Source organism: Aotus nancymaae, unplaced genomic scaffold (genome assembly GCF_030222135.1).
Source record: "Aotus nancymaae isolate 86718 unplaced genomic scaffold, 86718_ANA_hifiasm-v0.15.2.pri h1tg000057l, whole genome shotgun sequence".
In the NCBI taxonomy this organism is placed as follows: Eukaryota; Metazoa; Chordata; class Mammalia; order Primates; family Aotidae; genus Aotus; species Aotus nancymaae.
This window is the reverse complement of record NW_026988471.1, coordinates 10,367,071-10,383,171: the sequence shown is the minus strand read 5'-3', so window position 1 is coordinate 10,383,171 and position 16,101 is coordinate 10,367,071. Positions and strand designations below refer to the sequence as shown.

The following is a 16,101-nucleotide window of genomic DNA, read 5'->3' as shown; positions in this document are numbered from 1 at the left end:
CTGTTTACATCCTGAAGTTATTGTCATTCAGTTGTGGCACATGCAGGTGAATTTTTTTTGCAAACTGTAGACAGAAACATTTTACTTCCTATGACATTTATTATGCATTACAGTTTTTAAAATCTATCTAAAGAGATCATATGCGGTAACTTGGGACTGTTTATTTTTGAGAAACATTTAAGCTGAATCTTTTAATAAAAATATCTCAAATTTACTTGTGATCCTTATTTTGGTTAAACTGTTGACATAGAGTTAATCTTTTTATTTTATAATTTTTAAATAATGCAATCTTCAACTGCATCATTTAGGGAGGTACGACTTGGGAGAAATGGGGTAGAAGAAATCAGACAGCATCCTTTCTTTAAGAATGATCAGTGGCATTGGGATAACATAAGAGAAAGTAAGTCAATAAACCCAGATATTTTCATTCCATCACATTTTAAAACTCATAAGTTGATTCCTTTTTTGAAATAACAAGCATGTTTGAAAACACTTAATGCTAACTCATTTTTAAATTGAGAAATTCAATTCAAATTTGTTCTGTGACAATATTTATAACTAAATATTCCTCAATATCTTAGCAAACTATTCGCAATATTTCTTAACACTTTTATAATAAACATTACACATTTCTTAATTTGCCAAGTTAGCTTTGTAGATCTGAATAATTTTCAGAATCAAGGCTATATAATCCTTTAAATGTGTTTGAATTGACGAATCAACAGTTAATTATTTATGGAGCCAATACTCTGTTAAATACTGAGGTTAGCATAGTAATTTATTTTTGCTATGTATATATGTCATTGATTCATTTTAAGGGTAAGAAATATTTCTGTTTAAAGAATGTAGAAAATTGAGGTCTCTACATTCTGTGTAAATTATTGTTTCTTGCAGTTTTTAATAACTAATATGCTGCTTTCCTCATTTAATTGATTAATCTATATTTAAAACTGATCTAATATAGCAATAAATTACTTATAAAATTTTAATTATGTGAATCAATAAAATGGAAAATGTGCTGCTACAAATTTATATAGTGTTATGAAATAATAAATAATATAAAATAGGATGGTTTATATGATGTATTTTGGTCACGAATGAAATAATTCTTTTCTTTTAATAGCGGCAGCTCCTGTAGTACCTGAACTCAGCAGTGACATAGACAGTAGCAATTTTGATGACATTGAAGATGACAAAGGAGATGTAGAAACCTTCCCAATTCCTAAAGCTTTTGTTGGAAATCAGCTGCCTTTCATAGGATTTACCTACTATAGAGAAAATTTGTATGTGGTTTATTATTTGTTAAATTTTACTGTTTTTAGAATCTAGCTATAAGATGATATTTTATTTTGAGAATGAATTATAGAAGATAAAGTATTAATTTTTTTTTCCAAAAGGACTATCAGCAGAAAAATTCTTTATTATTTCTGAATGTTATATGTTATTCAATTATAAGTTATTGCAAGACACCATTCTACATTCTTTTGGTGATATAGAGTAAAAACTAATATGTGTTTTTGAAGAAACTTGTCATCTCATGAAGGATATAAGAGAATTATATAGTCATAAAGAAGGGTAGAATGTGACAATTTCCTTAAGAAAGATGCTCAGAGAATCTGGGGTGGTTCAGAAGATAAATAGAAGTTATCTCTTGGGTGGGAGTATCTCTTGCCTAACAAGAAGTTATCTCTTGCCTCCAGGAAGAGGTGGCATTTTAGCCAGGTCTAACAAGAAAAGGTTTTCAGGGGCTGAGATATGGGAAGATTAGGGGACAATTGTGAGGTGTTGAATAGTGGGAGCAAATGTTTGGAATGTAAGCATACATTGGGAGCAGAGTAGTGTAGTCCAGTAGCACTCAAACATAGAGCATGTGCTGCTGTATGATGACTGTTTGGAAGACTTGATGAGACTGTGTAATTTTCTTGCCTGTAATCTCTTTATCTAGCAGAGAATCTGACATAGGATCATTCAGTAAACATTGGTTAACTGAAGTGAGTATTGGATGTAAGATTAGAAAATATGTTGAGACCGGTGTTCACATGTGTAACCCTAGCACTTTGGGAGGCCGAGGTAGGGGAGGATAGCTTGAGCCTGGAGTTCTAGACCAACCCGGGCAACAAAGTAAAATCCTATCTTTACCCCCCAACACCCAAAAAAAAAAAAAAAAAAAGGCCAGATATGGTAGTTGGCGCCTATAATCCCAGATACTCAGATGCTGAGGTGAGAGGATCACTTGAGCCCAGGAATTCAAGGTTGGAATGAGCTGTTCCAGCCTGGGTGACAGAGTGAGACCATGTCTTTAAAAAAAAAAAAAAAAGATCCCAGCACTTTGGGAGGCCGAGGCGGGTGGATCACGAGGTCAAGAGATCGAGACCATCCTGGTCAACATGGTGAAACCCCGTCTCTACTAAAAATACAAAAAATTAGCTGGGCGTGGTGGTGCGTGCCTGTAGTCCCAGCTACTCGGGAGGCTGAGGCAGGAGAATTGCCTGAACCCAGGAGGCGAAGGTTGCGGTGAACCGAGATCTTGCCATTGCACTCCAGCCTGGGTAACAAGAGCGAAACTCTGTCTCAAAAAAAAAAAAAAAAGAGGAGTGAGTTTCGGGGAAGAATAAGCAACAGATGATTGTGTGCTCTGCTAAGGGACTTTTGACCACCTGGCATTGGGAAGCCACTGAAAACTGTTAAATAGTTGAATAAGGCATTAAAGATATTTGAGAAACATATTTTTGACAAACTTGGAGTATTATGTGTGTAGTGTGTAATGATCATCATAACCAATCATTGCAGTTTGCCCAGGACTGAGGGGTTTCCTAGGATGGGGCATGGGACTTTCATTCCAAAACCAGGAAAAATCCAGGCAAACCAGGATGAGTTGGTCACCCTAGTAATGAAAATGTTCTAAAAACTATTGTCATGCTGACCAAAATGAGGATATCAGGGCCAGGAAAAGCACAAGCATGGTGTAGGCAGTAGGGAAGGACCCAGTTGAGAGAAACTGATAGTAAAATAGAAGTGATAATTTGCATATTAAGACCTGGAGATAAAGACATGTTATCCTTATAAAGGAGGAGAGATGTCTTTTTCTAGAAGATGGTGTAGAAGAATGAAATAGTTGCAGAAACTATGACTACTAACCGCCTGTAATTCCAGCGCTTTGGGAGGCTGAGGTGAGAGGATCACTTGAGGCCAGAAGTTCAAGACCAGCCTGGGCAACATAGCAAGATCATTTCTCCACAAAAACTTATCCAGGTGTAGTGGTATGTGCCTCAAACTCCTAGCTACTTGGAATGCTGAGGCAGGAGGATTACGGGAGTCTGGGAGTTTGAGGCTGCAGGGAGCTATGATTGTACCACTGTACTCCAGCCTGGGTGATAGATTAAAAAAAGAAAGAAAAATTAGATAATAAGATGAAGAGGTGGGAAGTATAGTTTCATTTAGTGAGTCTGGTGCAAACAAAATAAAGGACTAGTTATCTCATCATAGGGAAAGGCAAGAAAAGTTTAGCATTTATTTATTTGTTTGTTTGCTTATTTATTGCTATGGAGTCTCACTCTGTCACCCAGGCTGGAATGCAGTGATGTGATCTTGGTTCACTGCAACCTCCATCTCCCGGGTTCCAGCAATTCTCATGCCTCAGCCTCCCAAGTAGCTGAGACTACAGGCACCTGCCATCACGCCCGGCTAATTTTTGTATTTTTTTTTTTTTTAGTAGAGATAGGGTTTCACCACGTTGGTCATGCTGGTCTCGAACTCCTAACCTCAGGTGATCTGCCTGCCTTGGCCTCCCAAAGTACTGGGATTACAGGTGTGAGCCATCACGCCCAGCCCTAGCATTTTAAATTACTGAAAATGATAAAAAATCTCATGAGGGAAAAATATTGCTTCATTTAAAGTAATGTGTTGAAGTGAAAAGAGGGAAATCTGTGTTTGATATTTAAGTCTGAGAGTAACTGGAATAAGACAGCAAATGTATTAAAATGAAATGTAAAAGGATTTATTTTTCCCCCCTTCCATGTAGATTATTAAGTGACTCTCCATCTTGCCGAGAAAATGATTCAATACAATCAAGGAAAAATGAAGTATGTATAAATTGTTACTGCTGTAGTTATTTTATTTGCATGTTTAAATATTTTAGTGATACCCATATTTTAAAAAAGGTAATTTGATGCTCCTTTTAAAATCAGATGGCATTCCTTGTGTAATACAGTTTAACATAGCATTGCAATGATTCTTTTATGTGAATAGTATCCTTATGCAAGACATGATGGCTAGCACAAAGATGACTTCTACATGGTTTTAAGCTTAGTTGAGGGCCAAAAATGATAGAATAAGTTTGCAAACAACTGTAATAACATTTAGAAAATTGACTTCTATAATTTGTAAATGCATGCAAAGCTAAATCATACATGTATATACACATACACGTAAATGATGATGCTAGACATTTTTTCCTCAAACATGAAAACTAAAGCAGGTTGGATAATCTTGTTATGGTTTTTGTGTTTTAGGAATTTTACAGAATATAACCAGCATTTTAATATTTTAATATGTTTTCTGTTTTGTTTTGAATAGGAAAGTCAAGAGGTATGTTGATGTTGTCAAATATATTGAAAAACTGAGAAAAACTCATCACTCTCGCAATGTTTAAATATAGTCATATCCTACCTAGCATTTGGAGTCCTACGTCTATCCAAGAGAGAAGTTCCCAACCTTTTCCTACCAAGTATCTCTTTTATTATTGTTCTGTAGATCTGTTGTATAAAATATATATTATGTAATTTTGTTTTTATTTATCAAATATGTATAACTGGCAGCAAGAACTTCTGATTAGCATGTGAAAGCTGGTGTGCTCAAATTATTGTAATGCAGTCATAGCCAAAAGCAATTAAACTTGACTAGTTCATTAGCCTGTACATACATTTTTATTAAAGGAAAATAAAGTTTTGCTTAAGATAGATGCAGTATTAAAACCTTGGAAAACCTAATCACTAGAAGGAATAATGGAAAGAACATTGTCATGGAGTCTAATATACCTGCATTGATTTTTGGCACTGCCACTTATTAGCTATGCTATCTTGGCCTGGTTATTTATCTTTTTTGAATTTCAGTTTATCAAGTAGATACAATACCACCATCTTTGTAGGATTTTTGTTAGTATTAACAAGACAACATTTGTAAAGTGCCTGACATTTTACCAAAGGCACCACAGGAGCTCAAAAAGTTAAATTCTTTAAAAAGTAAATAGTGTTCCAAAATGGATTAATAATTTCTGCAACTTTAGCTTGTTTAAAGACTTACTTAACTAGGGAAAGCTGCTGAAGAGATGGCTTGTAATTAATTAGCTATCATTTATTCAAAAGTTACTGATTACTCCACAATACTATGACCAGCACTACGTAGGAAGATATAAAAGAAGAGTGTGTTTTCTTACTTTCCACAGCAGTTTAAGTTTGAGCATATTCAGTTGAATACTCTGAATATTTGTTTCAGATGTATACCTTTTATTTTTATCTGAGTAGCACAATTAATGACAATATTTTCAAGTAAATAATCCATAGAAAAGCAGCAGAGGATATCAGAGGTGATATTCTTTATAATAATTTTGAAACTTTGTATCACAGAACATTTCTGCCAAAGTTAGAGCTTCTTATGCATAGTTACATAAATGTGTTCATACATACATGTGTACTGTGATAGAAAGCAAGAGGTGGGGGAGTTTTTCCCTTTATCAATATAAGTCACATTAAGAAGGTACAAATACTGTGCCATTATGGGGGACATTGTGTTTAGTGGAAAGATAAAATAAGCTTGTCATTGTTTTCTTTAAGCCTCTCATTTTTAAATATGACCAAAATATATAATTACAGTTTCTTGTTTTTTGACAGATTCAGAAAAAACTGTATACATTAGAGGAACATCTTAGCAATGAGATACAAGCTAAAGAGGAACTGGAACAGAAGTGCAAGTATGTTTTATAGATAAATATTACATTATAAAATTCAAGTTTAAACATTTACAAAAAAAAGGAGAGCTGTGGCTGGGCACAGTGGCTCATGCCTGTAATCCCAGCACTTTGGGAGGCTGAGGCAGCTACTTGGGAGTCGGAGGTTGCAGTGAGCTGAGATTGTGTTACTGCACTCCAACCTGGGCGACAGAGTGAGACTCGGTCTCAAAAAAAAAAAAAATAAGAAAGGAGAGCTACAAAGTAATTATGTAATTATTTTTAAATTTATAGACTACGTTTTATTGTAAATTAGAAGTTATTTACTTTTTTTTTTTAAATCCTTCAGGTCTGTTAATACTCGCCTAGAAAAAACAGCAAAGGAGCTAGAAGAGGAGGTAAAGTTGCCCCACTCTTTCATTAACATTTTTGTTAGTAAAAATCTTTGATGTCTGACTTACCTAAGGAGTTCTCTTAGTACCATAGTAATACATACTTTGAAACCTAACTTGTAGTATTGGTGGACAGGACTAAATTATAGGGAAATCATGTTATAATAGGCTTCATTCTGTTATGTTTTTGCAAACGATTTAATTTAGTATGTGTAGATATTTCAAGGAAAAAAAATGCTATTCATAACATTTTAGGCCATAGTATTAAATAATGATAGTTCAGTGGTAATGGAAAGTTATAGGAACACTGACTTTGAATAGTAAACAAAACGTTTATGGTCTTTATGATTTAAGAGTAGTATGCTAGTTTACAAACATAGAAAGCATTATTACAGTTTTAACAAAAAAGCAGTGATAGGTCTTTTTTATCTGTTTGGAATAACAAGTATTTTTGTTTTGATTTTATTTTTATACATACTTTTTTTGATAATAACTTGAAGCATTATTTCAGATTACCTTAAGGAAAAGTGTGGAATCAGCATTAAGACAGTTAGAAAGAGAAAAAGCGCTTCTTCAGCACAAAAATGCAGAATATCAGAGGAAAGCTGATCATGAAGCAGACAAGAAACGAAATTTGGAAAATGATGGTCTGTGGTGTAGAATATTAATTACTTATCAAGAAAAAAATTAAGTGTGTGTATGTGTGATATGTTAAGCTTGCCACTGAAATGCTTTTTATTATAGTTAACAGCTTAAAAGATCAACTTGAAGATTTGAAAAAAAGAAATCAAAACTCTCAAATATCCACTGAGAAAGTGAATCAACTCCAGAGACAAGTAGGTGGATCTCAATTTTTAATAAAAATACTGAGTTTTATTTATGACTGTGTGATAACATTAGTTTTAATTGACAGTGTTGCAAAAGACCTTTGTCTCTAATTTTAGAAATCATTTAGAAAATATTTTTAGGTTTTTGTTTATTTTAAATAGTTTCTGACGGGGGAATACATTGACTTATTTTTATTACATTATATCTGTATTTATTTGTTGGTTGTTGTTTGGTTTTGAATGGAATAACAGCTGGATGAAACCAATGCTTTACTGAGAACAGAATCTGATACTGCAGCCCGATTAAGGAAAACCCAGGCAGAAAGTTCAAAACAGATTCAGCAGCTGGAATCTAACAATAGAGATCTGCAAGATAAAAACTGCCTGCTGGAGACTGCCAAGTTAAAACTTGAAAAGGAATTTATCAATCTTCAGTCAGCTCTAGAATCTGAAAGGAGGGATCGAACCCATGGATCAGAGATAATCAATGATTTACAAGGTATTGAAGTAGTGGTTGCACTTGAACTAATTTTGATGATTCTTATTTTAGAAATAACTCTAGATGATGGATAGTGTGCTGGAGTAGCACATTTCTGAATATACTACTCTTACGTAAAGTTAGAATATTAGAAATACATTGATAAAATTTTATGAACAAAAGATTTAATTTCAAATAGTATGATTTTAAGTATTAAACTCTTCAGGTAGTAGATTGGATTCCATTTGAATTAACTATAAAGCACAATACCAACAAATATAAAACTCCTGTTCACAAACAACAGCTCCAAAATATAAGGTGGCTTGCAAACTTTTTATTCTTAATTTAACATATAACTTTGTGAGTTTAATGTTTTTAAAAACGGTGCACTTTTTAGGTAGAATATCTGGCCTAGAAGAAGATTTAAAGAATGGCAAAATGTTATTAGCAAAAGTAGAACTGGAGAAGAGACAACTACAGGAGAGATTTACTGATTTGGAAAAGGTAAAACATGTTTTAAATTTTCGCATAAGAAAACTGGCAGTAGACTTTCAGATTAGAAGAGTTATTCTAAACTAAGGGAAATCGCTAACTGGAATATTTCCACATGCTCACGGATTCCTATTTGGACTTGTTTGTGTAGGTAACAGATGTATTTCCAGGCTTACCATAACACTGTACAAGCAGCCCTTAGCATGCTGGCTGCTCATGAAGGAAGGGAGACCCATCCTGGAGTGCAGATAATGAGGATCTCTCTAGGAATCCAAGTAAAACTCAAATTTTGACTCGTAACATGTCTTAAAAATGACATATATGAAGTCACTGTGACTTTTGGCATTTAGAAGTTTTTCTTTTAAAATACTCTAAGAAAGGGATTTCTAGAGTCTCTGCAGTTAGCATTTTATCTTCATTCACTTATTTATTTACTCGGCTAAATATTCAGTGCGTTTTATGTGGTACAAACATCAGGACATTATTCAGTACTTTCCTTGAATAATGTCACAGTCAAATAGGTAAATTTAAAAGTAATCATGAAGCACAAAGATAATTCTAATGCAGTATGGCAAATAGAATGATAAGAATGGACAGGGTATATGTATTGGGTGTATGGGATGCATCCCTAACCTGACAGCAGGATTGGTTGGTGCAGGGCAAAGGCATATTCCAAATTAGGGAGAACAGCATGAGCAAAGACATAGAGGATGGAAAATAAAAAAGGCATTGTTCATTTATTTACATAAAACCTGTTCAATATTTCTAGAGTATAGAGTTGGGGGTCAGCAAACTTTAATATTTTAAGGGTAAGATAGTAAGTATTTTAGCTTTTATGGGTTATATGGTCTCTTGCAACTGTTCAGCCCTGCTGTGATTCATAAAGGAATGAGTGTGACTATGTTTCAGTGAAACTTAAAAAAAGAAAAAAAAGACATCAGGTTAGATTGGCCTGAAGATCACATTATGGTCCTTACATAAGGACATGAGGAACTCAGGTCAGAGTGAGGCTGCAGAGCTAGGCATGAGGTAGATCATGCAAGACAGCGAATGCTCTATTAAGACATTTTGAATATAGTAATGGGCTACCCACTTAAGGGCTTTAAATTGGACAATCTTAGTAGAGGTACATTAAAGATAGATCACTGTGTACTGTGTGGAGAATAGATTGGAAGAGGTCAAGACTAGTGGCAGAGAGACCAGTCAGTAGACTGTTTTAGCAATGCAGATAAGGAATAATGGGAGACTTGGTACAGCCATTAAAAGGTTGGAAAAATTGAAAGACTCAAAAATATTTGGGAGAGGAACATTTGGCAGCACTTCGTTGATTTGATGTGGCACATGGGTAGCAGTCAAAGATGAGTCCCAGGCTTGTAGGTTGTGACAAGATATATAGTGATACTGTAGTTAATAAAGAATAAAGGAAAAATAGCTGATTCAGAAGAAGCAGTGATAAAGCCACTTTAGTCCTCTTAAGTTTGAGGGTACCTATAGGATAGCCAAATTAGAATGTCTGCAATGCAGTAGACTGTAGTAGTATAGAAATATTTGAGTCATTGGTACGTAAGTAGCTGAAATCATGTGAGTGGAATAGCCTATCTGGGAAGAGATTGTGTAAAGTAGTAATTTATTTAACTTTTTTTTTTTAAAGGACAGAGTAGATTTACTCTGTTGGTGGATTATGTGGTTTGGGAAATCATTTTTTGTATGAAAGGTTTTATTTGGAAAAAATTTTTGTCACATTTATGATACGAACTATAGAAATCAAAGAATTAGAAAATCTTTGGGGTATATGTAGAAAATAGGAGATGCATTGGGGCTTAGAACACCATCATTTAAGGAGCACCTGGGAAAGCATCAGGAACAACATGAAGGATGCAAGCTAAATGGAGAGAACCAAGTGAGTACAAGGTCAGCAGTGCCAAGGGATAGCTTTAAGGGTGGCAGTGAGTTCAAGTAAGATAAAGACAGGAAGGGGTCTTTAGAATTTGATACTGAGAATAGCATTGGTCTTTTCGTTGAGATTAAGGCATCTTGATGCAGATCTCAGAATAGCAGAGTGGTGATGTGGACCGTTGGGTGCAGTGGGAAGTAAAGAAGTATATAGATTACTATCCTAAGAGGTTCGAGTGAAGATGAGAGAGGAAATACTGAACATTCTTATTAAGCCTGTTAAAAAACTATTTAAGGCTGGGCACAGTGGCTCATGCCTATAATCTCAGCACTGTGGGAGGCTGAGATGGGAGGATCACTCGAGCCCAGGAGTTCAAGACCTGCGTAGGCAGTGTTTAGTGAGACCTTGTCTCTACATTAAAAAATAAAATAAATTATCCAGGAGTGGTGGCAAACATCTATAGTTCCAGCTACTTTAGAGGCTGAGGTGGGAGGATCACTTGAGCCTGGGGAGATTGAGGCTACAGTGACCCGTGTTCACACCACTGCACTTCAGCCTGGGTAACAGAGCAAGACTGTCTCAAAAAAAAAAAAAATTTAAAAAGTTTTTGAAATTGTGAGCTAGTCTTTTTTTTTGTTAATCACTGCTTAAATATTTAATAGGAAAAAAGCAACATGGAAATAGATATGACATACCAACTAAAAGTTATACAACAGAGCCTAGAACAAGAAGAAGCTGAACATAAGGCCACAAAGGCACGACTAGCAGATAAAAATAAGATCTATGAATCCATTGAAGAAGCTAAATCAGAAGCCATGAAAGGTATGCATTTTTTAAAGAGTTTTCCAGAGCATTTTCCTAAGAATTGATTCCGTGTTCAGCTCTTTGGTTTTGAAACATATTTGTTTATATTTCATTGTCAAATATGGGAACTAGAGGGAAAGAAACTATTAGGGAAGCTTTACATAGCTATTATATTATTTTTCCTTTGTATCATTACAATAATCATTTCTAAGATAGTAAGACCCAAACACAGAATTACTTGATCAGATTTTTAGATCAGAGAGAAATTAATATTTCTCAATATTATATACCTGGTAATATCTGTACTGCTCTGTATACCTGTATCAGTAATAACAAGGTATATCCAGAACTTCACACTCCATATATCTGTTACTATTGATACAGGTAATTCCTGTAACACAATAATTTTGTATTATAAAATTCTTGGCCAGTTTATGCAAGGTAAGGATTTAAAAGTAATAGGTAGTCTAACTAGAATATCAGTTCACTGAGTATTTTGATCTCTAACATGATGAAGATAATAGCCAGATTTGGTCAGGCTATAAAATACTAATAGATAACAAAGTTAACCTTTCCATAAACCAGTCTTTTTCCTGGAATTGTCTTAGGATAATTTCTTCTTTTCCAAATTGTGTATAATTATAATAACTCTGAAATTCCAAAGAAAATCAGTACTTTAAGATATTCTTGTGAAAGTCTTAATACTCTTGAACAGAAATTTCTTTTCACATTGAAGCATAACATTTATGAAATAACTTAGAAAAATAGCCTTTTAATTATTGCGTGTAATTAAAATGATAGATTTTCTTAGTAAAATCAGTGTAGTTTAAGGCACTAAATCAGGATGATAAGAAATGAAATGAGTACTTTATTTAGAAAAATCTAATTGTAAGGGAGAAAGTTACTGGGCCTTATTTCCTTGTCTGTGGCCTAGAAGACAAGAATTATTTTCATTGAGGTATAATTTACGTGCAATAATAAAATATAAACATTTTTGACATTTTGTAATATACTCACAAAACTACCCCTCAAAACAAGATAAAGAATATATCAGGCTGGGCATGGTGGCTCACACCTGTAACTCTAGCACTTTGGGAGGCTAAGGTGGGAGGATATCTTGAGCCCAGGAGTTTGAAACCACCCTAGGCAACATAACAAGACCCGATCTCTACAAAAAATATAAAAATTAGCTGGGTTTGGTCATGTGTGCCTGTAGTCCCAGCTACTTGGGAGACTGATGCAGGAACATTGCTTGAGCCCAATTCAGGGCTGCAGTGAGCCATGATTGTATCACTGCACTCCAGCCTGGGTAACAGAGTAAAACTCCATCTCAGAGAAAAAAAAAAGTATTTTCATTACCTCAGTGATCCCTCCTTCTATTCTCAATGCCTACATTAGGTGATTGGTTTCTTTTTTATTTAGGACATTTGTTTAGTGGTTGTTTTCTTAACTGATAAAAATGAACCAACTCAGTATTAACTACATTTTTTTCAATTATAACGCTAATGTAAGATACACGATGACTTCCATATTTTACACATGAGTACACAAAACTGTTAAATATCATAGATGGTATTCAAATCTGAGGCTAAAGCCTTTGGTCCTTCTGTTGCATGTCATTGGCTCCTTGGATTAAGAACATGGCTTACCAAATAATTATTAGCTATGTGATCTTGTCTAGTTAAACTTTCTGTGTATTGTTTCCTGTAAAGGGACAATTATAGTGTTGTTATGTTGTTGTGAAAATCAAGTGCAGTAAAACATTTAAAGTGTTTAGAAATACTTGACTATTATTACTACTACAAGAGGAGTGTTTCATTTTTCCTCACTTTTGAAGGCCATTCATTAAACACTAAATATTCACAGATTTAATTTTTACCTACTATAACTTTATAATAGATGATAATTAGATGTTGAACATTAGTTATGAAAAAGCAGAGGAGCCTTAATTGAATGTGAATTGAAGTACTAATCAATAAATATATCAAGATAATCCTTTCACTTTGATGACTTACATTTAACACTGAAATCACTTGGAACTTTGCCTTCTGATAAGTAAAATAGATTAAAAGTTTATTGTAAATAATTTAGAAAATACAGGAAAGTATAAACAAAAAAAGCAAAGATTACTCATAATCCTATGAGTTAGGATACTATTTTGTAAATTTTCTCCATTTCCTATACTATTTTGCTTTGTTTAAAAAAAAAAAAAAAGAAAAAAAGACATTAAGAACGTTTCCTTAGATCATTAAAAATTCTTCTTAAATAATAAGCACTTACCAAATGCTTGCTGTTTGACAGGCAGCATTTAAGTGGTAAACATGGGTTAACTGAAACCTTCACAACCTCCCTAGGAAGGTAGCTGCTGTTATCCCTATTCTAGAGATAAGGAAAGAGATCCAGAGAGGTGAATCACTTGCCCAAACTGTTAGACCCAGGGTTTAAGCTAAGAAAGTTTGGTTCCAGAGTCCTGTCCTTTACCACCACCCTAAAACATAATTTTCAACACCTGCATAATAATGCGTTAATATGAAAAGGGCTATGGAGATCATAGAATCTACCTGGATTGTTTTAAGGTAAAAATAGTAACACCAAGAGACATAGAATAGCAGTAAAATAAAAGAAGTCTTTATTTAAAAGATGTAAGCATCTTATAGAATGTAAATAAAGGCAGAATTTTCTTGCTTCCATTAGAATAGATGTAATACTACAGAGTGTGATACATTTTTATGCCCTGTGAAACTCCTAATTTTCAAGTATGAAATTCTTGACATTTCAAATATATTTGGAGGAGTAGTGAAAATATTAAATTGAAAATTAAGGCCTGACTTAGTGGCTCATGCTTGTAATTCCAGCACTTTTGGTGGCTGAGGTGGGTGGATTGCTTGAGGCCAGAAGTTTGAGACCAGCCTAGCCAACATGGTGAAACCCCATCTCTACTAAAAATACAAAACTTAGCTGGGTGTGGTGGTGCACGCCTGTGATCCAAGTTCTGTCTGGAGGCTGAGGCATGAGAATTGCTTGAATCCAGAAGGTTACAAAGAGCCGAGATGGCACCACTGTACTCTGGCCTGGGCAACAGAGTGAGACTGTCTCAAAAAAAAAAAAAAATTAGTAAAATATAAGGCAGCATCATTTACCGTTTTTATTAGTATGGTGTCATATATTTAATGTGCTTTTATTTATAAATTTATGATTAAAATATTAAATTGAAAATCAATACAAATATAAGGCAGCATCTATTATAATTTTTGTTAGCACTGTCATATATTTGATATGCTTCTTATATTTGTAAATTTATGATTATGTCCATTTTTATTGTACTAGAAATGGAGAAGAAGCTCCTGGAGGAAAGAACTTTAAAACAGAAAGTAGAGAACCTATTGCTAGAAGCTGAGAAAAGATGTTCTATATTAGACTGTGACCTCAAACAGTCACAGCAGAAAATAAACGAGCTCCTTAAACAGAAAGATGTGCTAAATGAGGATGTAAGTATTAAGGGTACTAATGATTCATAATAAACTAATGAATTTATAAATAAGAATTTAGGATTATGAAGGTCTAATGATGGTTTCATAATTTTAAAGTTTTTCTTATAGTAGTCTACAACCTGTTGGTTTAACTAAATTTTGATGATATACTAAATGAATCATAATTTAAACATTTTAAAAGTTACATTTATCTTAAAGATTATATTTTATTAAAAAATACATTTATAACATTAGAATTACAAAAAAATACTTTACTATGAAATGAATTAGCTACCTACAGGTAAAACATATGTGTTACATCACCATATTTTATACCAGCTTCATTGATGAGATAAATAGAAATAATGTACTTATGTACCAAGTACACAATTTATTTCTTAGGTTAGAAACCTGACATTAAAAATAGAGCAAGAAACTCAGAAGCGCTGCCTTACACAAAATGACCTCAAGATGCAAACACAGCAGGTTAACACACTAAAAATGTCAGAAAAGCAGTTAAAGCAAGAGAATAACCATCTCCTGGAAATGAAAATGAACTTGGAAAAACAAAATGCTGAACTTCGAAAGTAAGTTAATTGAGACATTTTAATTTGCCAATAATCCATGTATAAGTTAATTTTGGTGTACCTATGTATTTTCTTTTGAGCATTTTACATTGTTGACCATGTTTTCTCTTTCTTTCTGTACAAGTAATGTGTTGAGTGTCACTGTTGTCCTTCAAGATTTTATTTGTTTCCCTGCCGCTACCTAATTACGATGTGATGACAGAGGAATTATTGGTGATGAGGCAGAAGAAAATACCTGGGATCGTCACACCGTGCTTTTAGATTCTTCCTCAGGGCTGTTTCTCAAACTTATTGTCCATGTGCCTGTTGTTTCTTTCTTTAGTGTCTTACACTTAGAAATGTTTGACTTAAATAAATACCGTGTAAATTTTTAGTCATGTCATAGGAAATACTCTGGTGCTCTACTTGATTTACTTAAAAAATTGAGAACATATTGTTAAAATCCTTTAAAAATATTATAGGCATAGTGGTACACATCTGTAGTCCCAGCTACTTGGGTGGCTGGGGCAGGAGGATCACTTGAGGCCAAGTGAGATTGCTTTGCGCTGTGATCACACCTGTGAATAGCCACTACACTCCATCCTGGCTGGGCACATAACAAGAACCCAACAATAAAAAAGATAAAATATACTGTATATGTGCTATTAAAGTTTTCCCATTTATTCCATTAGTAGGAGAATTACTTCTTCCTAATCATGACCAAAGGTCATATTGGATCCCAGTTATTTGATGAAAGACAGTGTGATAGAGTGGAAAGAACAAAGGCTTTGGATCCAGACAGACTGAGGTGTGAATATCAGTTCTGTAACTTATTAGCTAACCAACATTGGGCCAATGATTTAATTTCTCTAAGCCTTTTATCACACTTTTGTGAAAGAGGGCAGTAATAGCTTCCTTTTTAGGGGTGTTGTAAAGGATAACAATGGTCTATTTAAAGCATCCCTCATATGATAAGTGGAAGGGACAATTACTGCTAGATCCATTACTGTTACAACTACTACTAATTTATCCTCATTGTAATTGTCTGTTTTATGCATACCTGTGACAGGTCAGTAAGAATGATACTATCTAAGAAAGGATGCTCAAAATATTCAAGTACACTTTGTTCTTTTTGCTGATCTATATATTGCCAGGGTAAGCCTAGACCTTAAACTTAATGAGATTTAAACTTTTAAAATTGGAACAGTAGTCAGACATCTTTGTGTTGTTTTTT

The 16,101-nt window shown here is 34.0% G+C and overlaps 1 protein-coding gene across 1 annotated transcript in view; it reads left to right on the top strand.

The window, feature by feature from the left end:
• Positions 1-16,101, top strand: part of ROCK2 (Rho associated coiled-coil containing protein kinase 2) — a 151,440-nt gene that overhangs the window by 112,791 nt on the left and 22,548 nt on the right. The window contains exons 8-20 of the mRNA XM_012438823.3: positions 309-400; positions 1,124-1,283; positions 4,022-4,082; positions 4,576-4,587; positions 5,889-5,968; positions 6,294-6,342; positions 6,848-6,983; positions 7,081-7,172; positions 7,416-7,662; positions 8,039-8,145; positions 10,690-10,849; positions 14,159-14,319; positions 14,704-14,888. Coding sequence (XP_012294246.2) covers positions 309-400; positions 1,124-1,283; positions 4,022-4,082; positions 4,576-4,587; positions 5,889-5,968; positions 6,294-6,342; positions 6,848-6,983; positions 7,081-7,172; positions 7,416-7,662; positions 8,039-8,145; positions 10,690-10,849; positions 14,159-14,319; positions 14,704-14,888 — 1,542 coding nt within the window. The remainder of the gene's footprint in view (positions 1-308; positions 401-1,123; positions 1,284-4,021; positions 4,083-4,575; positions 4,588-5,888; positions 5,969-6,293; positions 6,343-6,847; positions 6,984-7,080; positions 7,173-7,415; positions 7,663-8,038; positions 8,146-10,689; positions 10,850-14,158; positions 14,320-14,703; positions 14,889-16,101) is intronic.